This window comes from Megachile rotundata, chromosome 6, assembly GCF_050947335.1.
Source record: "Megachile rotundata isolate GNS110a chromosome 6, iyMegRotu1, whole genome shotgun sequence".
Classification (NCBI taxonomy): domain Eukaryota; kingdom Metazoa; phylum Arthropoda; class Insecta; order Hymenoptera; family Megachilidae; genus Megachile; species Megachile rotundata.
The window spans coordinates 9,449,298-9,473,289 of record NC_134988.1 but is presented as its reverse complement, the minus strand read 5'-3'; the positions used below and the strand labels follow the sequence as shown (position 1 = coordinate 9,473,289).

Below are 23,992 nucleotides of genomic sequence, written 5' to 3'. Positions count from 1 at the left end.
TTGTTTTTGTAAAAATATTATTTCTTTGTAGTGATAGTTTTAAATATCAACATATGTCAGAATATAGTATATATACATATAGTATAATAATAAAGTATAGATCATTGTATATTGTATGTACATGGAAACATCGTTTAATTATATTTTCTACTGATAAACATATACTGTAAAAAATTTATAAATAGTCTGATTGTAATTGAGTTATAAATTATAACGTTATATAAAATGAATTTGTAAAAAGATTGTGATAAAAATGTGTTAGAAGTTTAATGTCATGTTTAAAAACATATAAAAGTTAAACAGTGCAGTGAAAATATCAGCAAGTAAACATTTGATTGCAAAAATTGAATTAATGATTTAAATATTTTTGTATTTTAAATGTTTTTAGTTCAAACATGTCTAAAGAATTGAAAACAGCTTTCAAAGAAGCTCGAGAAGCATTCAAGCAAAATAACTTTGCAGATGTAATTAAGAAATGTAAACAGATATTAAAGAAAGATTCAAAACATTATGGTTCATTTCTTCTGTTGGCTGCCGCAATGAATGAGATAGAAGAACACAAGCAACAAGTACCACTGGTTCTTCGGAAAGCTACGCAGATACAAGCAGATAATCCACTAGCTTGGCATTACTTAATAATTTATTATGAAAAAAATTTAGACATCAATGAATCCTACGATAAGCTAATGCAAGCTTATTGCAAATTTTTGTTACTAGATAGGTATCGAATCTTTATTTATTTTACAAATTTTATTTCTGTACAAAACTATATTCATTAATATTTATTTACAGTGATAATAAGTTTTTGAATATTTTGAATAAAATCTTGGATATATCTTTACAAATTGAAAATTCTGAAATATTAGTCGAATGTATTGAAAGCTTAGTTGAACTCCAAAAAAAATTAGATGATGATGATAAAATAAAGTTGATCAATAAAACATTAGTATGGATATTAATAAATAATTATAATAATTTAACGATACCAAAATATCAGGACCTATTAGAAAATAATTTTGTATCTGTAATCAATGATGATAGTGTACCTGATCGACAGGATTATTATAGGAAATATTTTGGAATATTATATGACAAGGGTAAATTTATGGTTTTAATTAAACAAGCTATAAATGTACATGAAAAGTTTCCACAAGATACGTTACCATTGGGTGAGTGTTAAAAATAATATATCATTGATTTCATTTATAGTTAATTTATCAGTTTTTTTTATAATATAGAAAAATAAACAAATAACAAAGATAATTATTAATTAAAACTAATCTAGTATACTGCTATTCTTTTGTTACAGAACATATATGCAGAGTTTATTATGAACAAAATATTTTATATGGAAATCATGTTGATATTAATATAACACAGTTCTATGAAATTCTTTTAAAATTAAATGCAAATTCTGAGACTGCTGCAATTGCAAAAGCAGTATATTTAAAAGAAAATGATAATTTGATAGAAGCACGCCAAATATTAACAGAAATACTTGTATCAAAACCAAATTCAGTGTATGGTTGGATAACATTAAGTGAAATAAATGCAAAACTTTATTGTTGGGAAGATTCAGAAAATGCTGCAAAGCAAGCATTGAAAATTCAGCAGAATAAACAAAATGATAAACTGTTGTATAAAATAGACTTATTGTTAGCTGAATCTATGAGTAGAAGTAATAATAAACAAAAATGGGAAACTGCTTTGAAAATTTGTGAAAATGTAAGATAATTGTAAATTACAACATACTCTAGTTTGTATGCCTCTCATTCAAGTTTAAATTACAATAACTTTATTATTTATTTGAATATTCATACATACTTATATGTTTGAAATTTATTATCAGAATTTGAAGAAATGTGCATCAACAAAATTGGATGTAGTATATGCACGAATTGCTATATTGATGGATGACCCTGATGTTCATATTAAACTAAACAATTTGGAATCAAAACGTGAAACCAAAATTCAAGCTAACATTCTTCAAGCATTTTATTTAAAACGACTTAAGCAATATGAGGAAGCTGTAAACAGTTTAGACTCAGCATTAGAAACATCTGAAGCATGGTTACTTCTTGGCATGATATATTGGGAAATGGCAGAATATAATTATAGTCTGATGGCTTTTTTAAATGGAATAAAGGCTGACCGTTATAATTGGGAATGTTTAGTTTATTTGGGTCACTATTATCGGGAACATGGTAATGATATTGAGCGTTCCAGAAGATGTTATCAAACTGCATTACAAATTAATCCAAACTCTGAGGAGGCTGGTATCGGTTTAAGTACTGCATACAGACTGCTCAAAAATCAGGTAAGCATCAACCATGTACAGTTTTTATACAAATAAGTATTTACATGGAATATTGTTTCAAGGATGCTAATATTCAACTGTTGCAAAAATTAACTGTACGAGATAGTGGTCCTAAATGGGCATGGTTGCAGCTTGGTTTGCAGTATTTAGATCAGGGAGATGCAACACAAGCTATTAAAGCATTTCAACATGTTATTAGAGCTGATCCTTATGACAAGTATTACATAATAGTATAAGTATAATCAAAATTTGATAATTACATGCTGAAAAAATTCATTAATTTATACCTGAATTGTTTCTACTATCATTTGAAAAATACACCACTAAGTGACATTTACTTAAAAATGGTTGATAATGAATTATTGCTATACTTTATAAAAAATTATACACGAATTTTTAATAACATACAGTTGTTTACAGGCACTGCTGGGCATCCTTAGCAGATGCATATTTTGTAAGGGGTGCTTACACATCAGCCTTGAAGTCATACCAACGAGTATTAGAATTATGTCCAAAATCATTATATCCCATGATACAGTTGGCAAATATAAAATTGGTTAGTATTAATGTCACATACACATAACTTTACATAGCTAAGGTAGAACATACATATACAAACCACAAAAAATAAATTTTGAATCTAGTTTTCAATACTATTTTATAGATTATTAATCAATACAATGAAGCAAAAACAGACTTTGAAAATTTACTATTGGATGAACCAAATTATATTCCTGCTTTAAAAGGAATGGCTGAAACTTGTTTAGCTTTAGCAAAGGAATACATTTCTAAACAATTGTTGGGCCGTGCTAAAGACTATCTACAACGAGCAATGGACAATTTAACTACAGCTGTTAAAGAACGCAAGAATACATCATGTATCTGGAAATTATTAGGTGATGTATGTTACAGAGTTGCAACGATGCCAGAAAAATATAGTCATTTGAAAGTATCTTCTATTTTAATAAAACGTAACGATACCGAAGATGTTGTGATGCTTAAACAAAGAGACCTATTTCTTCTTTCTTCAAGGTATGTACTTATTGCATTATACATGTATGTAGGATAGAATATTGTTTAGTAAGCAGTAAAGTACTTAATCAATATTTTATTTACAGATGCTACTGTTGCGCATTGTCATTGACCTCACATTCATCTTTACTATGGCATGATTTAGCTTCATGTTATTTAATGCAATTAAAACTTGATCCATCAGTTGATCATAAAAAACTAGCTGGTAAATGTCTTGCTGCTGCAAAGCATGCTGTTAAACTATGTCCTTCAATGTGGTTGCACTGGAATCTTTTGGGTGTAATCTGTATGTCACCACACATAAAAAATTATGCATTAGCTCAGCATGCTTTTATCATAGCTATTGATAAGGGATTGAACAATGCTACTGTTTGGTGTAATTTAGGAACTCTATATTTGCATATAGGTATGTTGAAGTTACAAAATATATCAAATCACAGTAGATAACAGTCATTAACAGTGACACATTACTGCGTACGAACTTGCAAATTTGTATACTTATGAAAATTTTTTGTTTTAGGAAATCTGTACAAAGCAAATGAGGCTTATTCACAAGCTCAGCGCGTAGATCCAGCATATATAAATAGCTGGGTAGGGCAAGCTATAATTGCTGAAACGTTATCTAGGAAAGAAGCAATAGATTTATTTAATCATTGTACACAATTGGGATATCACGACCAAGCTGCGTTGGGATATGCTCATTTGGTACTTAATATGATTTTAAATTCTACTGTCAAAGAGAATCATTTTTATACATATATAATAGAAAAAATGCATGCTGTGTCTGTGGCTACTGATGTTATGACTTGGTATGTAGGTAAGTTTATATAATAGATAATCATAAATATTATAAGCAAAATCGATCATATTTGATACTAAAAGCAGTAGTAGTTCTAACTGTAGTATATTGCAGAGCATCATCCTAATAATAATTATGCTAGAAATGCATATGGATTGTTACTTGAGAGACAGAAACTTTATAAGTCTGCTGCAGAACAATTTGCTGCAGCTATATGCATCAGTACTAACGAAGAACAGGATTTTGTATGTATAAATTTGGCACGTGTACTACTGCAACTTGCTAAATATGATGAAGCCATAAAATTCTGTCAAGCTGTTAAAGGAATCACTTACAATTCCCAGTGTTATTTAGCATTAGCTTTATTTAAAGGTAATAGTATTATATTTTTACTGTATGCAGTATATATTTATCCATATCTTTTTATTTTTAGCTGAGAAATATGAAGAATCATATAATACATACGAAAATATATTGAATTTGTATGCTAAAACTGATGCACAAAAAGCCTATACGCTATGTGCAATGGCAGCGATAGCATATACATTTCAAAGAGTACAGGATGCAAGAATTTTGCTGTTTCAATGTATACAAATACAACCACCGATTGTAATTGGCCTTTTAGCGGCTGCATCGTTGGGCATATTGCACGGAGATGAAAATTTAACTACGTTAGTATTGAACGAATTAAAGATCTATAAAAATCATTCTGTATATGGACATCATGTTATAAATTTATTAACATATTTCTACATAATTAAAAATAATATTAAAAGCGCTATCGCTACTCTCTCTAAGGCAATTTTTACATATCCTGGTAAGTAATATGCTCTTAACTTGGTTTTATATAACAAATTATTACTATTATATATATAATTTGTAATATTCACTTATAGGTGATGTAAGGCACTGGGTACGATTGCTAAGAATATTGTTGGAAACAGATTTAAGGACTTTTAGTAAATGTGCTCAGAAAACTCTATTTCTTAGTAGAAGTACTGCTACTGAAAATGTCGCACATATTGCATGTGCATCATTTTATAGTTGTTATATAAAAAATTCGGAACCAAATAATATTAGGTCATTACAGAAACTGCTATTTACTTATCCTGGTAATATTGAAAGTTGGGCTACATTCATAGCTGTATATTTAACAAGGTTTGTAAATATTTTTCTATTTTACAATATTTAAACAAGTTATGCACACTTATCATTTAAATCAGTCTTATCAAAATGACCATTGTTATTTTACTATTGCATTATTTTATTGAAACAAATAGGCTTTTAAACATACAAACATTCTTAAAAAAAAATTTAAAGGTATGAAGGTTAGACTAAAAGATATTTAAATCACTTACAGGCCTTCAAAAATGAATTTGGCTATTGATGCTCAACAAATTGAAGCATTTATATCAACAGTAATACAAAATTATCAGCCTAAAGGTGAAATGGCCGAATGGCTATATAAAAGCAAAAGGAAATTAAAACAACTTGCTTAAATAAAAGAATTTCTTAAAAAATAAAAGACAACGTTTAGTACAAATAGATTTTTAATCATTGTTTATATTTCATTTTATCACGTATTTAAAATACATTTTTTAAATCTAATTGTATTTGTAATTAGGATTTCTAAAAAGATAAAGAAAAATGAATGAAATATATATCATGCAAAAATATTGTATTTTGTATTCACATTTTTTGCAATTTATTGTAACAATTGTTTTAATTGAAAAAAAATTGGAGGAAGGCATTTATTTTTGAAAAAAAAAAAAAAAAAAAATAAATAAAATACAAGAAGCTGGGGTGACAAAATCTTTTTTCCTAGACCTGATTAATTGTTTCATTTTCTAAACTTAATTAGGTAGTAAAATATTTATAGATATGTATAAATTTATTAAAATAACTACATTGAGCACAAAACCTTTTAACTCTTCATAAACACATTATTGACAGTTTTAAGCAATTTCAAAGAGTCTTCTGTTGAATACTGAATTAATCTACAATCAAATTGAGTCTGGAAAACATTCTGAAAAAGTGGTATAACATCTTGAACAGTTACATTTTTGTTTAATTCTTTACTAATACTAGTTACACCCTTTCCTTCAATACCACATGGCACAATGTGATCAAACCAACTTAAATTTGTATTACAATTTAGAGCTAAACCATGCGTCGTTATATAACGACTTCCATGAATACCAATTGCACAAATCTTTCTATCATTCACCCACACACCAGTATCTGGAGATGTTCCAGCTTTAATGCCATATTCTGCACACAACCGAATAATCATTTCTTCTATTTGAGAAACATACCATTTAACACTGCATTTAAAATGCTTCAAATTTAATATAGGATATGCTACCAATTGTCCAGGACCATGAAAAGTTATTAGACCACCTCGATTTGTTCTATAAAATTCAGCACCTAGTTTTTTTAACCTCTCTTCTTCTTCAATTGTATACCCTTTATCCCTAATTCCAACAGTAAACACTGGATCATGTTCAAGCAATATTAACGTATTACAAGTATCCTGGGTTAAATTCTGATGATGTTGGCTAGATAATACTTTTTGTAATTTAAGTCCAGTATTGTAACTTAATCGGCCAGCCCATAAAACTTTAACTAATTTTGAAGTCATAATAAGGCTGTACTATTTTTTTTACCCCAATTTTGTATATTATTGTATATTGATTAACTCGAACTTATGCTATCTTCAGTTTTTTGTAAATTCAATTTTTCTTGTATGGTAATGTATAAGAGCCATGAAACCTGTTTTAAAAAATAAAAATATCAGTATACATAAAAATAAAATTACATAAAAGCAGTGATATTAAAAAGAGACATACATAGGCATCTGTTGCAGCATACATTTTTTGGTCTTTATTTAGAGGATGTATGTGCCATTTACTTTTCCTTACTTTTGGATTCTTGTCTAGCTCTTTCTTTAGCTAAAATGATAAAATGAAAATTTGGTTTATTTAAAGGAATAATGCTTTTAATTATATATATATTGTACTATAGTTTTATTTTAAGTTACTTTATAAAAACTAACCACATATTCAGTTAATTTCTGTAAACTCCAACGACAAGATCGATTTAATACTGCATTTGCAAATGTACCACAATCTATACAATTATTTTCTACAACTTTACTCGCTGGAAATTCCTTAAAGTCTCTACCCAGTTTCCAAATATCGCTATAAATAGGAAAATTAAGATTACAACTCAAAAGATACTATTAGTATTCATTATTAAGAAACTTACTTTTTAACATTAACTCCAACTAGTTTTACTTTCGGATGAGTTAAAAGAATTACTAATGCAGCAGGTAGTTTTTTCAATGAATATATGTGTAACAAATGACATACATTTTTATTCAAACATATTTGTACTAAAGCAGTTTTTCCACTTCCTGTTTGAAAACTAAAAGGCCATTCTAAATCGAATCCTACTGGTACTATGTCACTATCATAATTATCCAATTCTTTGCTAAAATAGGACATACATTAATATCTTCTATTTATTGGGTCATGTTAATTATGTAAATCTTACATAATGTTATCACAAATCATAGCACAGGCATCAAAATCACTGACATAGTTAATACGCCCTTTGAATGAAATTATTGGTAAATCTGACATATTAACCTTTTATTTGTTATAAATTGTTATTCTAATTATATTTATTAAAATATTTAGTACTAAAAGCAAACTGAATTATTACAATATCTATTTTATTGTCATTCTCATTTGCAACAGGTTATCATAACCACATTACTATAAAATGTAAAATTTCTAAAGAATTGTTACAAAATAAATTTTAATATTTTATTTTTAATAAAATATTTTATTATATATTAATGCGTATCAATAAATATGACTACACAACATTATTATTTATATTATTTCACACATAACCGGATTTTTCAAACAATTTTCGTTTATTCGGCGCTAACTGTAACCAAGAGTAACGCGCAAGCGCTTTCATAATGGTGCGATGCCCAGCTTATATACCTGGTGGTCTTCTATGTTGTAAATACATTTTTAATATTATTTCCTATTGCCATTATTTTTATGTATAATATTACTGTCCACCATGTATATACAGCGTTAATGAAACAACGTTAGAAACGAAATGCTTTCTGGATTCACTCAAGCTGCAAGAAGATGGTTTAATATTCGGTCATCCGTGAAATACAAGTATGTTATAAACATAAATGTAAGTTCATTAATTTCTTCAAAATTATCACTTATTTTGCATTATGAACTGTTTCTGTAGTAATAAACGTTGATGCATTGATGGAAGCTTAGAAACTTCAAAGTTCTGGAATTTAGAAGGTTGGGAGCTTAAGAAAGAGTTTGGAAACATGAAAGCTTTGAAACTTCAGAGTTTGAAAGTGTGGATGTTTGGGAGGTTATAAGGTAGGTAGGTCAGGAGCTTAAAATCTTAAAAGCTTGAAAAAGTTGTGTTTCTAATAATTTAATTCTCACGTAAGTACATACATACAATATTTAAGAAAGCTACGATTAAATTGGTTCCCTTTTTATTATATTTTTATTATAAAATACATAATTTGATATAATACACATTAAAAGATTCAAAATAGTATTTTGACTTTTCAAGTATATATATGTTTAGTTATCAATAATTATCAAATAATAGTAAAAAAAGAATAATTTCACATCCTTTGTTTAATACTATTTAATATTTTTATACTATAAATAAGAGAGTACAAAGATTGTATAAAAATTAACTTTCAACAGATCTATAATTTGTTCTTAATATTTACAAATAAAAGATTGCAAGATAAATATGTACAAAATGTTTTATGTCATTAACATATCACATATCTCTTAACCAATGATGCATAATTTACAATTATACAGAATACAGTAAATTATAGATTACATTCACTTTAATGCGTGACAAGACAGTTATTCAATAATTTGGAAATGAATGATAATGTTGTTTCAGAAAGTTTGATTGTTTGAATAACAATAAGAGTATATAATATTAAAACAAGAATTTCTATGTTGTATAAATGTTGCCATCTATCTACTAAAGCAAAATAAATGTGTCGGGAAGCACGGGAACTAAATTCACTTAGCCTTTTCACAGTATGATGGAATTTTCCATCTTCATTGCATAATTTTTCTACAAAAGAAAATATAAGTTTTAATTATAATAAAACATTAATACTTTCCTATACTTAACTTTTGAATATCATACCTGTTGTACTAGTATGAAATTCATGATAAGGAACAGGTAGATATTTGTCCAACAGTAGTTCAACAAAATCAGTAGTGTTATCAACAGTCTTTAAAATACTAATCCCTATTTCAGTTGACATAACTCGATCAGCTTGTTGCCAACTATATATCCTTAAGTAATAAACTTTGTAATAAGTTAGTAATGTCATAATTCTAACTTTATGTTCAGTTTCTTGTTTTAATTCAATAAATGTTTTAACAGCTGGTTCAAGACTTTTGGATACAATAGATTTAGTACGATTTATTATCTGAAATAATAAATTTATGATATACATTTATATTAACTAAGATATTTTGTTAATTAAATCTAATTGACTTATAAATGTAAATATTAAACCTGTTCTGGCTCTTCCTTAATTATAGGCAACTTTACTTCTACATAGTCAAGTCCTTGACAAAATGTTTTATCCAAAGTATAAATTGGCTTCTCCATTAACTTAGCTACTGGTAACGATTTTTCCATTACAGTATTTAGAACATTTTCCATTGTATTAAATGCCCAATGAATAAATACATTTGTTTCTTTTACACGACCATATACTTCCATGGACTTATCCCACAAATAATTTACACTTGGTATTTTGCGTGCACGATTGACAGCTTGTATTTTATAAACATAATCTGGTAATTCTATGTCCATACTAATAGATAATAGTTAAATATTTTGTCATAAATTAACAGCCTGTAAATACACATAATTTTTTGTAAATTATAAATTTTTAAAAGAGATCTTGTTCAATTAGTTATATGAAAAATTATTTCAGTTGAGAAGAGTGTCATTAATTCTTTTTAATATAACTCTTTGAAATGTGTACCCTTATTTAGTAAGATATTTTATACATTATACTTTTAAACTTTGTTATTCAATTAAATATATTTGTTTTGTAATTGACAGTTTATATTGATCATCTATGGTCTTCTTAAGTTTTATACACAACATTAATCATTTTAATTACGATTTGTTATAAATTATGATAATTTAATGAAAATTTAGCACACGATTATTAGCATATTCATAATATGACAAATATTTTGCAAATTATATATACACCAAAGAAAGTGATTGATACTTACCCAATATAATAAATCTTCGAAATGCGCACTCTTACATTTACTTCGTTTTTCTCAGTAATTAAACATACACTTTGATTCCCGAGTCGATTTACCGTGGAATTGTTTGCTCGTCAATCGACAATATAATACAAATTATTCTTCTGTTGCAAAGTATTATAAGTCCGTGGAATTTTTTAGAATATGATATCGGTATTTCTTAAAACGGCGTACGAGTGCGCTACTATCATGCTTCCTTACACGTGATATTTTTGCAACTAAAATTATGTATATTGCAAAATTCAATAATCGTGCATTTTATACGCGAATCATTGAAAGTATCTTTTTCTTTTTATACGGAAAAATTTATTTTAAAAAATGGTTATCGAAATGTTTTTCAAATTAATGATTTTGATAATTGTTAAAATAATCTGTAACAAAGAAAACACGAGTTCATTGAACTTTTATATTTATCGTTATAGATGTGACAAATATTCGTTATCTCTTCGGTTTCAGTTTTATTTTAAAAAGCGAAGGTGACCTCTAAATTTTTAAAATGCTCTCTTTGAAATCTTTGAAATTTTGTTCTATCTTCTACCGTTTTAGAGCTTTGACTTGTACTAGTTGCAGAGACCACCCTGTATAATAAATTTTTGTCGAAGTATGTATCAAAGTACACCTTTATCTATGTTCCAATGATCTCGGAACAATAAACTCAATAACATTTGAAACGAAAGAAAGCAATATTTCACCCACATGTGTTAAGGCATTCTTTTTCTTATACTTTCTCTTCATTTAGAGGAATCCTCAGTTGCATATAACTATTCAAAATAATACAGGGTTTTCCTTTTTCTGTGTTCATTCACCTGTATCAATGAGGGTAATTGACACAGAGAGAACGACCCCAGAAATAGCTTGGAAGGTTTTAACTTATTTGATCAACAAAATGAAACTTGATCATTTGTTAAAGCCACAGGTGTTGTGTTACAATATATCATATTCACATTGCGGATGTGAGGTTTGACATTGATACTAAAAAATGTGCTTAACAGGGTATTCCCATTTGAGGTAATTTTTGTTAATTGATTTAAAATTAAACATTAATTGATCAAGGACAATTTTAGCAAAAGTAATAAAGTAATTTAATCTGTTGACAATCATTTCTTGGGATTTTGATTATATAATAGTTATTTGTATTATATTCCTTCCTCAATTTAGAGGCATGTATCCAAATTAAATAATAATAAAATAAATCTGCAAAGTTGTCAACCTATTAAGATATTAAAAATGTTAGAAGTAATGGTGCAAAAATATTTAATAATGCATCAATGAATTTATACAATAAAAATTTAATATTCAAATTCATGTCTTATAATATAATACTTGCAAATTGTTCATATACAAAAAATATAAAGTGCAAATATTTTTTTATTACAATATAAAAGATTCCTAAACTTTAAATTGCGAGTGTTTTGTACCACGGACAATAATTTCTTACAACCAAAAATAAACAATTTTGTCAGGTTCTCCAATCGAGATTAAATAATTTTTTATTTGCGGATGTTTATGAAAATGTATATTTTTATAAAAACGATGAGTATAGAAAGTAGATGTAAATATATATATATTTTCTAATTAGACGGATCTAAAAATATATTTATTTTGTGTAGTGCATATACTTTGTGCATGTTGCATATTTTATACATACTTTCTTGTATATTTCGATATGTTATAATTGCATAAACATCCGCAACGATATTCTGCTTTTTCACATTTAACAATTATCTTGTAAAAGATTATATAAACTAGTATTTTTAATAATTCTATGTTACTCAGTATACATTAACATAGAACATTATATCATGAATATATAAATACTAGCATAATAAATGTTTCATTCATTTATCTTTTTCTTTTTCTTCGGTTGGACTTTGAGCTTCTTTATCGCTTTGTTTGTCATTCAAGCTTAAAAAATGCGTCAGGTGAAGTATAGATACAACATTAGATATGTATGATGATACGTCTTCCTTGTTTACTGTTTTCAACTGTGCTGCTACTGAATGATATACTCTATTTGCAGTCTTTGTTGATAATTGACCAATGGTTTGTACTGCATGTAACACCTTGTTTTCATCAGCTGACACTGGGGCTATAATGAAATTTTTTAATATTTAGATGTTTTATTTTTAAAAAACAGCAAATAGTATTTGCAATAGGAGGGTCATATTAATTGTCTAAAATATTGGCAACTCATTTCGCAAAAAATTTGTTTTTTTGTTCTGCAAATACTATTTATCTTCAAAATCATCAACCTTTTTTCTGTATACACACCAGGTTTGATTTCTTCTTCTTTAACAGGTGGGAAGTAGTGGTCCAGTAAACGATTAATGAGGAGACTTGTGTTATCCACACCTTGTACTGCCATATTACCATACTGTGTGTTCAGTAATTCATTAGCCTTTGCTATACTAATTTCTTTGATTGTAGACGCTTGTTGTGATGCTGATTCTTTTGCAACATGTAGTTTATCAATTGTTGGTTGTAAAGAACTACTCATTACTGCTTTAGCTGCATCATAAATCTGCAAATGATATTCAGTATTACTTTAATATTACCATATAGAGTATTTGAGATTTATGTAGTAAACTGATACTACTGGAACAGAAAATATTTGTTATTCAGTGACATTTAAATATTAATTACAACAAAATTGTTATCAATATTTTCAACCTAATACTACTTAATTAGAACATACACATATATATTATTTTTAATTATTAAAAATAATCCTTATTCTGTAAAGTTTTATTAAATGTTATGTGTGTACCTCTTGTGGAGGCTTTTTCATGATGGGTATTTTTTCTTCAACTATATCTAAACCTTCACACAATTTCTGATCTACCGCAAAAATCTGTCCTTCAAACTTTTTAGCTAAAGGAGTAGTAATGGGAGCAGCTGTAGCTGTTGCATAGTGGAGACCCAATTCAGCATAACTGAGAGCCCAATTGATCAAATGATTAGAATCTTTTATGTAAGAATATGTAGATCCTGTTTTCTCAATTGCTGAATGTATAACAGGAATATTTTTTACACGATCCAGCAATTCAAAATGTGGTGCACTTTCTGTTACAGCATTACCCGTGATTTCTTTGACTTCTTCCATTTTTTCTGAAACATTTAACAATGTTATTGGCAAGAAATATAAACTGAAGTTGTTGATATAAAATATATTAAACAAATATATCAAAACTATGGTATACATTTAGAGTAAGTTTCCTAATAAATAAATAAGCATTGCCTAATAATAATTTTGAAGACAGTGATAAAAGTAAAAAAATAATTGTTGCAAAACATATACAAAATATATGCCTAAAGCTGTACAAATCAGAAACATATAAAAATATTATGTGAGGATTCAGTGATGAAAGTTAAACAGTAATTGTAACAGTTGCAACACATGTGAATCATACTTGTGCAAATAAGAAATATATATAGATTCAAATGTTTTTTAAATGACAAAGTCATTGTACATTACTCAACTCGTTACAAGATTTCGTGTATAATTCATGTTCTGTTAGCTAGAATGTAAATAAAACACATGTTAACAATTATCATGGTCAGACATTTATGGTGTATGAATCATAGACTTTGCAGGTCTTTGCATAAGCATAAGATCACAACTTGCAATTTCATAGTATAAATGAATATAGAGATTTGTACTTTGTACCTTGCTATCATTATCAGTAATTATATTGTGTACAATATTCTATAATCTTTATATATATATATATATTTTTAAATTTCTTTCCTTAAAAATTTTCCGTCATAAAACTTTATAAGGATAATATTCCTAAAAATAGCCCATATATAAAATACCTATACAATATATATATAAAAAATAGAAAGTATCAATTGTGGTTAATTTTTGGATCTAGCGGTGTACTGCCGGTGCGGACCAAATCTTTATCAATGTTTCTGTCTTTCAAAATTTTTTACAGTTAATAAATAAATATACAAATATAGATTTTTACAGATTACAAAATTTAATGTATTATGAAATGCTTTTAAGACTATATCGATATACCGGCATCGTAACTTTTAATACGGCCTTGTTGACATAGATCGTAACAGGGATGCAGCAATACAACTTTAGTCGTAAGGATCATGTATCATCTTTTTTGCAAGAATTGAAATTTGTTTATATTTATTCACCTACATAAAAGTGAATTATATAAAACAATATAATTACTAAACAATTTCGATAATTTTAAATTTCAAATTTGTTCCTTTTAAACTTTTATAATGAGATATTTTTTAATTAAATTTTCCTTACATTTGAGTAACTAACAAAAATTTAGGGCCAAGCTTAAACTTGTTAAAAGTAAACTCGGAAAAAAGAGGTATTACAGTATGTAGCTTGTAAACTTGTAACAGTTTTGCAGTACAGTCTTCTGCTATCGAATTATCGATCTTTATTATACAACGCAATCTTTTATTTAAGTATGATGCGCTGTGCAATTATTTTTATCAGACATATTACTGTGTCAATAAAGATTACCGTTTCATTATTTACATAATCGGACAAACAGTTAACTGACGGTGATGACGCATAATATAATACGATTAAAAATAAAGTAGTAATAATAACATTAAATATTCATTACGATAAAATCGTTCGTTAAACTGCAAGTGTTTCTGTTGTTCTCGAATGAATGTGGCAAAAACATGTACTTATGCATTTCTTATGGTTTAAATACAATTACAAGTTTAACTGTCTTTGAATTTTTATTTTGACTAAAAAAAAAACACTTCGAATCTTTACGATTATCGTTCGATAATATATCAGTGAATTTGACATCTTAAAATTGTTTCAGATTTAAAAAAAAATTGAAACAATGAAATGTCACAACTGACCTCGTTTGTCTCAAAACGTAAAGTTACCAATTTGTACCTTACAGTTGTAACAATTATTTTTATTATTATTACAGAATTAAGTGCGAACTAATACCATTCTTCAATATATTTAGCAATTTAAATATTTAATTCATTATTGACATACTTACAGTGTTTGATGCAACAGTTTGTACAATGAAACAACAGTAATTGATCGGTTTATATCCAATAATGCACGCGACAGACTCAATAACACTGGCGACAAGTGTACGCAGAAAACTAAAGTGGCAGAAAATGACGGTAAGTGGGGATAGAGGGTTCTCAGGTTTGTAGGAATTATTTGTAGAACCCCTCCAATTATCTTACATATTCCACAAACACATTTGATATTTAAATGTAGAGGTTTGTGTGAGTTTGGGACTTTGGAACTCGAGAACTCTAGAACTTTCATGTTAAAAATTTTAGGACTTTGAAATTTGATGACTTTATGAGTTTGCAGTTTTGTAACTATGAAATATTGAAACTATGAAAAATAATGTATCACCAACTGTGGCGCGAAAAAGTAAGGTTTATGAAAGTGGCTTCTGAGTCCATTATAAAATATTTGTTCTTAACATTCCTATAACAAATCTTAATGAGCACCAAATGTTTTTCAGATTATAAACATAAGCAAATTATTTTCTGTACTACATACATATATATTTAGTACGTTACCTACTTATATATATTTTACATATTTTAAGCTTTGCAAGTTTAGATTTTTAAGCGCCATATTTGATTTGCATATATAGTGAATGCTTTAAATATCTTTTTTAAATTATTGAATGAATTGAAGAATGTGTATAGAGGAGAACTTTGAATTTTAAAGTACAACATGATTAATATTCGCAAACACACGGTGAATGATGAAATGCATATTTGTAAATAAAAGTGATAGATTAAAGGGCACTTTGACGAGTAGCTACGTGAGTAGCTTTATTTCTGTTTCGGCGCAGCTGCCTGTGCGCACGTACGCACTGTCTATGACGTGGAGGTCACGTAATCATTGCTCTACGTTGTACGACGTTGAAGAAAATTACGATGATTCATAGAATTTGGAGAAGCATGATTTGGATGACTTTATGTCTCGATTAATTGCGTGATTTTGATACCTGATGATATTCTTAGACAACGAAAATATGCATACGTAATACGATTATGCGCGTTCTAATTATAAGAGGGACCTTTCAACTCTGCAGAAGGAGATGAGCAACTGATGGTTTAGTGGTTGCTTGATGCAGTACATTATTACAAGTAATTATAGTTATAGTTAATTATAGTAATTATAATTATTAGTTAAGCTGGACTCTTCTTTAATTGTCTTTAGAATCTTTTTAAATTATTTCTAAAGTTTTCTTAAAATTTGCTTAGGCTCTCTTTAAATTCTTTCTACTCTTCCTAAATTTTCTCTGCTCTTCTTAAATTATTCTTAAATTGTCTCTAAATTATTTGCAGACCTAGGTTCTTTCCAAATTCTCTTTAAACTCTTCCTAAATTATTCGTGTGCTTTCTGGACTCCTCTTGGCCTCTGAAAACAAATAATCATTATACAAGACATCTCTATCTATTCCTTTCTTATCATTAATCAAGATAAGGTTATGTTGCACTCATATATACACGTGTTAAACAAATGTAGGAGTTTACAGCAGATAAAGCACTCATCAATTTTAATTAAGCTTTAAATTGTTTCACAGTGCAAATATAGTCTACATAGTGTTATTAGTCAGTCTTTGTTTATCATTTGTTGAGAAACTGCAAGCAAACAAGTGCTTATGGGATATCAGTCTATGCAAATGTAAACACGTGATACTTTCTACCGACAGGACGCATATTTACCGTAGAAATTACGCTTCTCGAGGAAATTATATTTTTATGAATTTGTAGCTAATCTCCTTATCGCATGTTTAATGGATGCTAAATTTAGGAACGGTTTTAGTTTTATCATGGAAAAAGTGATATGGGACATTTGCGTCCCTAGAATATTGTGGATACCAGTGAAATATGCAGGAGTTTGAATAAGCAAATTTTTAAATATAAAATTATTAATTTTATTATTAATTGGATTGATATTTATATACATTTATTTAAATATTTTTTTATGTATATTACATAACGCGAAACAGTGTAATGCGTGTATGATATAACACGCAGTTATGAATGCGTGGCGACATAACATAATTTTATTATATCATAATGCAGGTTTTCATAAATAAAACTTCAATAATTTTTTACATCAAAAATTTATTTCATTTATGTATATACAAAATTAACACGTAATTCTAAATTATGCTTTCATTAACGTCTTCAAATATTAATCAAGTATTCATATTGCTATGTAACATAATGTAACATGTCAATACATTTTTGGGATTTAAACAGCAAGGTTCAATAGAACAATAGAATGTCAAAAGAACATTATAAGCAAAGTGGAAGCAAAGACAAACTTGCGAATATTACGAAGAAGAAAGATATGCTAAGTACATATTTTAAAAAGTTATTACAATGCCATATGTTTTCATTAACACCTATACGTTAAAACCTGTCGACAAATTTCGTTTAACGATACAGCAAGATCGTAAATTAAACTATTATTTAGTATCTATTGAAATAGAAATTTGCTGGACATACTGAATTTAAAAAAATTAAAAACCTTATTATTTACAGTATTTAACTTTCATAAACTTTTAAGTGTCCAAAGTATTTTACGACCTCGCTATATCTCAATAAGAACCGTACTTACAAAATATAGCGTCGATAAAAAAATATGTTATAATGACAAAAATGATTTTACGAAAAGATGAAGTAACGTAGTGTTCTTTTTATAAATACTTCTTATAAAAATAAATAATTCATAGGAAACATAAATACGAAATCAATGGAGTTATGAGTTTCCTTCAGTTCACTTTTTTGATGTCCGCATTCGAGACATTGTTCGAATTTGTTGCATGATCCTCCGGCTTATGTTTTAACGAATGTAGGTAATTTGTTAATTGCAAAAATTGTGCCACAGATCTAATGTAAGCTTTAAAATTGTCCATGTTGAGGATCCTTAAGTGGAGCATTATATTCGCGTACACTCGACGAGCAGCTTTATTGGATAAACGGCTAACAGTTTGCAGTGTGTGCAGCAGTTTATCTTCTTCGTTTGTGTTTGTCACTAGAATGAAAGTAAATTGTTGTTTATCGAATGGGGGATTTATGTGTTGATTAGTTTTTATAGAAATTTTTATTAACCTGTACAATGTATAGGGGAGAGTATGGTAGGTTTGTCTAGGGAAAATGGCGACGTAGGAAGAAAATCAGTGATGCAGATGTTTTTAGTGTTTTTTTTTAAGTTATAAATTTTTATATTTAGGACTTTGGGGAATTAGTGTATTTGGGGATTTGAGATCTGACGATTTGATTTGTTGAAAATTTGGGAATTTGGGGATTTGGGAATTTAGGAACTAGGGAATTTAGGAATTTGGGAATTTAGGAATTTAGGAATTTGGGAATTTGGAAATTTAGGAATTTGAGAATTTGGGAATTTAGGAATTTAGGAATTTGGGAATTTGGAAATTTAGGAATTTGGGAATTTAGAAATTTAGTAATTTGGGAATTTGGAATTTGGGGATTTTGGAATTTGGGAATTTGGAAATTTAAAAATTTAGGAATTTGGAAATTTGGAAATTTGGAAATTTGGGAATATAGGGATTTAGGAATTTGGGAACTTAGAAATTTGGGGATTTAGGAATTTGAGGATACAGGAATTTGGGAATTTGAAAATTTGAAAATTCGAAAAATAAAAAATTTGTGAATATAGGGAATTATAAATACCATTACTATTACAAAAAATCAGATAATTACTTAAATCGTAAGATTGTAAATAAATTATTTTACCCATTGTTTGTTCATCTTCGGTCGGTATAAAATATTTATCGATCAGTTTATCGACAATATCGGCAGTATTATCGAAACCCCTGACTGCCGCGCTGCCATATTGCGTTTCCAAAATCTGATTTGCTTTGTTCCAACTCTTGTCTCTCAAGTTTGCAGCACGTGCAAGTATTAAGTGATTAACGGATGTGATATTCGATAAGGTTTGTACTGCCATCATATACGCATTTTCTATAATCTAATATAAATCACAATTTATATAATTAGTATAATATCATAATGAAGTATTTATATAATTAATTCGTTACTGAATTTGTGTAATAAATACAAAATAAAATGATTATTTTATATAATTATTATGAAAATAATAATAATACAACAATTCATAACTTGCTGAATTAATTTAATAATTGATAATAAAAAATTAAAAATGAAATAACATTCATAACCTAACCAATAAAATTCGTAAATCCCTCATGTAATCTAATATCAGTTATCCAATTATTTACTAGAATTAACGATTACACAAATATAAATAATATCAAAAGAAGAAACAATATTTATGTAAATATAATTATATAAAAAAAATGTTATCGTCAAATAAACCTCGTTATAAAAAATTTCTTACTTTTCAGTATCAGTTTAAAAATGAAACCATAAAGAATTGAAGAAATATAAATTATATAAATAGAAATAACTTTCGTATCTTTTATTTCAAAGTAATCTAAAGTTTTGTTTTTTCGTTAACCGGAAGAAAGGTAGATTTCTAACCTGCTCAGGTTTCTCTTTAACCAACGGAACTTTTTCTTCGATTTTATCGAGACCAAGGCACAACGTGTGGTCAACAAAGTGTATGAGGTTCTCGAGTTTCTTCACGATAGGGGCAACAGTGGGTACCGCTTGTTTAGTCGCATTGCTCAAAGAAATTTCTGCAGTGGTGAAAGTCCAATGAACCAACTGATGGCAGTCTTTCACGCGCGAATAAGTCGCCATTGATTTTGATACGGCACTCTCTACCACCGGAAGTTCTAAGAGACGATGGAACACCTCGATGTGAGGAAGTTGCGCTACTTCCGTCGTCATTTTCTTCGGATTTTAGGTACTTTCGAAGTTACTCCGAAATATCTAAAATGTTTAAATATTTTACTTGGATTTTATGAAATGATTTTGTGTTTGTTTGTAAATTACTTAATGTATTAATGTATTTAATAATTCAGTGTTGTATACAGAATTAATTATACTAATTTTATTTTTTAATTTAAGTAAAACCGAAGGACCTGAAGATTTACTGCTACTTGTTTAAATTAATATGAAAATATAAGTTGATGTATTTTAATATTTAATTCAATGAATCAGTCAGTGTTTTTCAAATTTAAGCTTCTAATTTGGTGTTTTAGATAATTAGTACTATATTAGCGCTATTTAAATGCATTTTTGTGAATGCTTTTATTAGTGAATTGAATAATTGCTGCAAGTTGAAAAAATAATATAGATACATCAATTTATTTATTGTTTCTAAAAATGTGAAACTAATTTATGTAATTTTTTTATCAAATTCAACTTAAACAATATAAGAGTATCTGAGTAAGTAAAATATTATACTGTATATTAAACATTATAAAATAATATAAAATATAAAATATAGAAAAATAATTTAACATTAAATTAATAAATAGTTTATTAAGTGTAAAAATTTTAATTATATTATAAAAATACAGTAAATTTATATTTGAATAATAATTGATGTTCTAATATGTTTGACTACAAATGTCTATATTCACTGATTGATTTTGAATTAATGTTATTAGCGCCAGCAATTTAATACTTTCACGGTTGCATATTTCATGGAATTCATGACTCGCAATTTTTCATTTTTTGTCTTTCATGTGAGATCATCGAGAGGACTATACTCGAGAATTATTTGTGATTTAAAATTTCACATGAAATATCACGTTTACTTTTATGTTTAATATTATTTAATATACTATTTAATTTATATTAATAATTCTTAACTGTTAATTAATGTATTAAGTACTATTAAATATTCATGTTTATATTAATAATTAATCTTAATATCTATCTATTGTGTTATTTATTTAATAAAAACAGTAACTAATTATTTTATTTCTAGATAATATTAAAATATTACTTTCACTTTATTTTACCAAATAATAAATTGAAAATTGCTATTGCAAATCAATTTGTCATTTTAAATATATAAAATTGATGATCAATAAAACTGATATATTAAAATTTATACTATTTATACTAGATGATATTAACATAATACTTTAACTTCGTTTTACCAAATAATAAATTAAAAATTGCTACTTTAAATCAATTTCCCATTTCAAATACATAAAATAGATCATCAATAAAACTGATACATTAAAACTAGTACTATATAAAAAAATAATATAATAATGCTTCTACAAAAAGTGATTTTATAGTCTACTTAATTTCAAAGCATTTAAAGAACGTTCATTATAAATTTCAGACTCAAAACGCGGAAAAGAAGTATCGCGATAATGCAGAGGTCAATGGACTTGCTGAATATTGTACATACATACATACATACATGTGCTATATATAACATTTCCTTAGCTTTCGCTGGAACCGTGATTTCGCACAAGCTTTCACGAATTACAAACTTACACCTTCTAAAGTTTTGAAATTGAAAGTCAATACAACGGTATTAACTTTCACCTTTGACAGTTTTGTAGAGGTTCACCGTATAAATTCCTTCTCTTAAGTGATTACTGTTATGTTTCAATTAGGATTATTAGTCAGTTGACTTTCATGAGGGTCATTTCAAATTTTAATATATAATTAATTACTGAATAATTAATCTGAACAAAGGACAGTTTTGTACCAACATGAGATTAAATTTGACAAATAAATATAATTGTCAATAATAATAGCAATTAATTTTATGAATTTTAAAAATAATCACTGAAAATTGTTGAATTTTTATAATTTCAGATTTTGTATTTTCTGATTTTGTTTGCTAATATTGTGACTCTTCTAAAAGAGTCAAATATTAATTAGATAAATAATTGAATGTAGAAAAGAATCGTTTCAATAGCAGTAATATTATAATGTACTGTATTGAATTAGAAACTGAAATTTGAAAAATGATTCACATTCAGAGTATCTCTACTTTCACGTTGCAAATAAATTTATTCTGAGTGAAAGATTTAAAACCGATTTGTTCATGTCAAACAACTAATCATTGTCAGATAAGAGTAATAATTAATAATAAATGAGATAAGTCACTTTGAATACTTATTACATTAATTTAATATTATTACAAAATTAAATACCAAACTAAAAATAGAAATTGGAAATTAAATTTTGAACAATTGCACCTACTTACATACGCACTTACATTACCCATTTACATACCCATTTAATAATAATTAAATCAGTACTAACTAACACTAATAATATTACATTAAATTTTATAAACATAGTATTAAGATAAATTCGCATAATCGCATAATGTTCCAAACTATAAACTTAACATTCGAATTTCTCAAAATTGTCTATTAAACAGAACCACAAAATTCTCCAAACACATACTTTTAATATCTAATACACTTACATGTTTTTTTGTTGTTGTTGTCCGTTGGTACACTAATCGTTAGCGATACGGTCGCGACGAGTGCGCGCGTGGAAATGCGTTTGTTCAAACGCAACCTCAACTCTTATAACCGGCTTACTGTCTGCGTGCTAAGGTTCGTACGAACGAGCCAATGAAAATCGACTGGTGAATATCCGCAAGCGGTGATCAAACATGTGCTACAAGCTACACAAGGCTTCAAAGTCCGCGACAGACGACAGGGCTTTTGTCGTTATCAGCACCGCTGGGGAACTGTCACGTAAAAACGGATGAAAATCGGTGATCATTCGCAATCAGTCCTCGGCATCCGGGGAGGACTTTGTACATATACGTTTTATAGGCAAACTGGAATTTTAATGGGAACTCTTCTGTCACTGTTTTACGCGGATATTAGGTGCATTTTGGTAGCTGTATTTTGCACTATTTTTTAGTAATAACTAGTTAGAATTTAATTATTTATTTTCATTGTGTTATATATACAGCAAAATTGTAATTTTAATTAGAATTCTTCTATGATTGTTAAAGTTGGATAATCGGTATATTTTGTTAACAGCATTCTGTTCTATTTTTTAGTAATAATTAGCTGGAATTCAATTATTTCTCTTCATTGAGTTATATATACAACAAAATTGTAATTTTAATAGGAACTCTTTTGTGATTGTTTTAGTTGCATATTAGATGCATTTTGTTAACAGCATTTTGCACTATTTTTTAGTAATAACTAGTTAGAACTTAATTATTTATTTTCATTGTGTTATATATACAGCAAAATTGTAATTTTAATTAGAATTCTTCTATGATTGTTAAAGTTGGATAATCGGTATATTTTGTTAACAGCATTCTGTTCTATTTTTTAGTAATAATTAGCTGGAATTCAATTATTTCTCTTCATTGAGTTATATATACAACAAAATTGTAATTTTAATAGGAACTCTTTTGTGATTGTTTTAGTTGCATATTAGATGCATTTTGTTAACAGCATTTTGCACTATTTTTTAGTAATAACTAGTTAGAACTTAATTATTTATTTTCATTGAGTTATATATATACCAAAATTGTAATTTTAATTAGATCTTTTCTATGGTTGTTAA

At 27.5% G+C, this 23,992-nt stretch overlaps 5 protein-coding genes and 1 long non-coding RNA gene across 10 annotated transcripts; 2 read left to right on the top strand and 4 right to left on the bottom strand.

Moving 5' to 3' along the window:
• The first annotated feature begins 116 nt into the window (after nucleotides 1-116).
• LOC100879037 (superkiller complex protein 3) lies at nucleotides 117-5,823 on the top strand. Its single transcript, XM_003703143.3, has 14 exons — nucleotides 117-323; nucleotides 389-721; nucleotides 793-1,169; nucleotides 1,310-1,725; nucleotides 1,850-2,317; nucleotides 2,380-2,534; nucleotides 2,738-2,873; nucleotides 2,982-3,349; nucleotides 3,436-3,755; nucleotides 3,870-4,166; nucleotides 4,263-4,520; nucleotides 4,582-4,965; nucleotides 5,045-5,306; nucleotides 5,509-5,823. Exons 2-14 carry the CDS (start codon nucleotides 396-398, stop codon nucleotides 5,645-5,647), a joined length of 3,906 nt encoding a protein of 1,301 aa, XP_003703191.3. The 5' UTR covers nucleotides 117-323; nucleotides 389-395; the 3' UTR covers nucleotides 5,648-5,823.
• An 87-nt stretch (nucleotides 5,824-5,910) lies between these two features.
• Nucleotides 5,911-6,789, bottom strand: Lipt2 (Lipoyl(octanoyl) transferase 2). The gene has a single exon (XM_003703142.3). It carries the CDS (start codon nucleotides 6,787-6,789, stop codon nucleotides 6,073-6,075), a length of 717 nt encoding a protein of 238 aa, XP_003703190.1. The 3' UTR covers nucleotides 5,911-6,072.
• Nucleotides 6,780-10,061, bottom strand: WRNexo (WRN RecQ like helicase). 3 transcript variants are annotated; one of them, XM_003703141.3, is made up of 5 exons: nucleotides 7,704-8,091; nucleotides 7,416-7,640; nucleotides 7,204-7,348; nucleotides 6,998-7,099; nucleotides 6,780-6,920 (listed from the first exon to the last, which is right to left on the bottom strand). In XM_003703141.3, exons 1-5 carry the CDS (start codon nucleotides 7,790-7,792, stop codon nucleotides 6,843-6,845), a joined length of 639 nt encoding a protein of 212 aa, XP_003703189.1. In that variant the 5' UTR covers nucleotides 7,793-8,091; the 3' UTR covers nucleotides 6,780-6,842. The 3 variants fall into 3 exon arrangements, 1 of the variants encoding a protein (XP_003703189.1); XR_013038480.1 differs by lacking the exons at nucleotides 6,780-6,920; nucleotides 6,998-7,099; nucleotides 7,204-7,348 and adding exons at nucleotides 9,381-9,669; nucleotides 9,759-10,061 and having other exon boundaries at nucleotides 7,517-7,640; nucleotides 7,799-9,305; XR_013038481.1 differs by lacking the exons at nucleotides 6,780-6,920; nucleotides 6,998-7,099; nucleotides 7,204-7,348; nucleotides 7,704-8,091 and adding exons at nucleotides 8,303-9,305; nucleotides 9,381-9,669; nucleotides 9,759-10,061 and having other exon boundaries at nucleotides 7,517-7,640.
• Nucleotides 8,213-20,215, top strand: LOC143264640 (uncharacterized). Of its 3 annotated transcripts, none has more exons than XR_013038484.1 (3): nucleotides 8,213-8,350; nucleotides 8,430-16,657; nucleotides 19,915-20,215. It is a non-coding gene; the product is annotated as an uncharacterized LOC143264640 (long non-coding RNA). The 3 variants fall into 3 exon arrangements; XR_013038483.1 differs by lacking the exon at nucleotides 19,915-20,215 and having other exon boundaries at nucleotides 8,430-15,926; nucleotides 16,021-17,857; XR_013038482.1 differs by lacking the exon at nucleotides 19,915-20,215 and adding an exon at nucleotides 17,098-17,857.
• Nucleotides 11,801-14,054, bottom strand: LOC105662452 (lipid storage droplets surface-binding protein 2). Its single transcript, XM_012284938.2, has 4 exons — nucleotides 14,012-14,054; nucleotides 13,299-13,639; nucleotides 12,803-13,052; nucleotides 11,801-12,620 (listed from the first exon to the last, which is right to left on the bottom strand). The coding sequence occupies exons 1-4, from the start codon at nucleotides 14,037-14,039 to the stop codon at nucleotides 12,370-12,372; spliced, it is 870 nt and encodes a 289-aa protein (XP_012140328.2). The 5' UTR covers nucleotides 14,040-14,054; the 3' UTR covers nucleotides 11,801-12,369.
• Nucleotides 15,535-23,034, bottom strand: LOC105662453 (lipid storage droplets surface-binding protein 2). Its single transcript, XM_012284941.2, has 5 exons — nucleotides 22,884-23,034; nucleotides 20,051-20,404; nucleotides 19,283-19,517; nucleotides 16,861-18,560; nucleotides 15,535-15,643 (listed from the first exon to the last, which is right to left on the bottom strand). Exons 2-4 carry the CDS (start codon nucleotides 20,360-20,362, stop codon nucleotides 18,298-18,300), a joined length of 810 nt encoding a protein of 269 aa, XP_012140331.2. The 5' UTR covers nucleotides 20,363-20,404; nucleotides 22,884-23,034; the 3' UTR covers nucleotides 15,535-15,643; nucleotides 16,861-18,297.
• Between the last annotated feature and the right edge of the window lie 958 nt (nucleotides 23,035-23,992).

What these genes read in the sequence shown, in the direction of transcription:
- Lipt2 (XM_003703142.3), bottom strand. Translation starts at nt 6,789, where the DNA reads ATGACTTCAAAATTAGTTAAAGTTTTATGGGCTGGCCGATTAAGTTAC.
- LOC100879037 (XM_003703143.3), top strand. Translation starts at nt 396, where the DNA reads ATGTCTAAAGAATTGAAAACAGCTTTCAAAGAAGCTCGAGAAGCATTC. An exon ending in AAATTTTTGTTACTAGATAG is followed by an intron (nt 722 to 792) that starts GTATCGAATCTT and finishes ATTTATTTACAG; the next exon opens with TGATAATAAGTTTTTGAATA. An exon ending in TGTTATGACTTGGTATGTAG is followed by an intron (nt 4,167 to 4,262) that starts GTAAGTTTATAT and finishes AGTATATTGCAG; the next exon opens with AGCATCATCCTAATAATAAT.
- LOC105662453 (XM_012284941.2), bottom strand. Translation starts at nt 20,362, where the DNA reads ATGACGACGGAAGTAGCGCAACTTCCTCACATCGAGGTGTTCCATCGT. An exon ending in TTAAAGAGAAACCTGAGCAG is followed by an intron (nt 19,518 to 20,050) that starts GTTAGAAATCTA and finishes GATTTATATTAG; the next exon opens with ATTATAGAAAATGCGTATAT. An exon ending in CGAAGATGAACAAACAATGG is followed by an intron (nt 18,561 to 19,282) that starts GTAAAATAATTT and finishes CTTTCATTCTAG; the next exon opens with TGACAAACACAAACGAAGAA.
- WRNexo (XM_003703141.3), bottom strand. Translation starts at nt 7,792, where the DNA reads ATGTCAGATTTACCAATAATTTCATTCAAAGGGCGTATTAACTATGTC. An exon ending in ATGATTTGTGATAACATTAT is followed by an intron (nt 7,641 to 7,703) that starts GTAAGATTTACA and finishes GTCCTATTTTAG; the next exon opens with CAAAGAATTGGATAATTATG. An exon ending in AGAAATTAACTGAATATGTG is followed by an intron (nt 7,100 to 7,203) that starts GTTAGTTTTTAT and finishes TTATCATTTTAG; the next exon opens with CTAAAGAAAGAGCTAGACAA.
- LOC105662452 (XM_012284938.2), bottom strand. Translation starts at nt 14,039, where the DNA reads ATGAATTATACACGAAATCTTGTAACGA. An exon ending in TGAAAAAGCCTCCACAAGAG is followed by an intron (nt 13,053 to 13,298) that starts GTACACACATAA and finishes TATCATTTGCAG; the next exon opens with ATTTATGATGCAGCTAAAGC. An exon ending in AGAAGAAGAAATCAAACCTG is followed by an intron (nt 12,621 to 12,802) that starts GTGTGTATACAG and finishes ATTTCATTATAG; the next exon opens with CCCCAGTGTCAGCTGATGAA.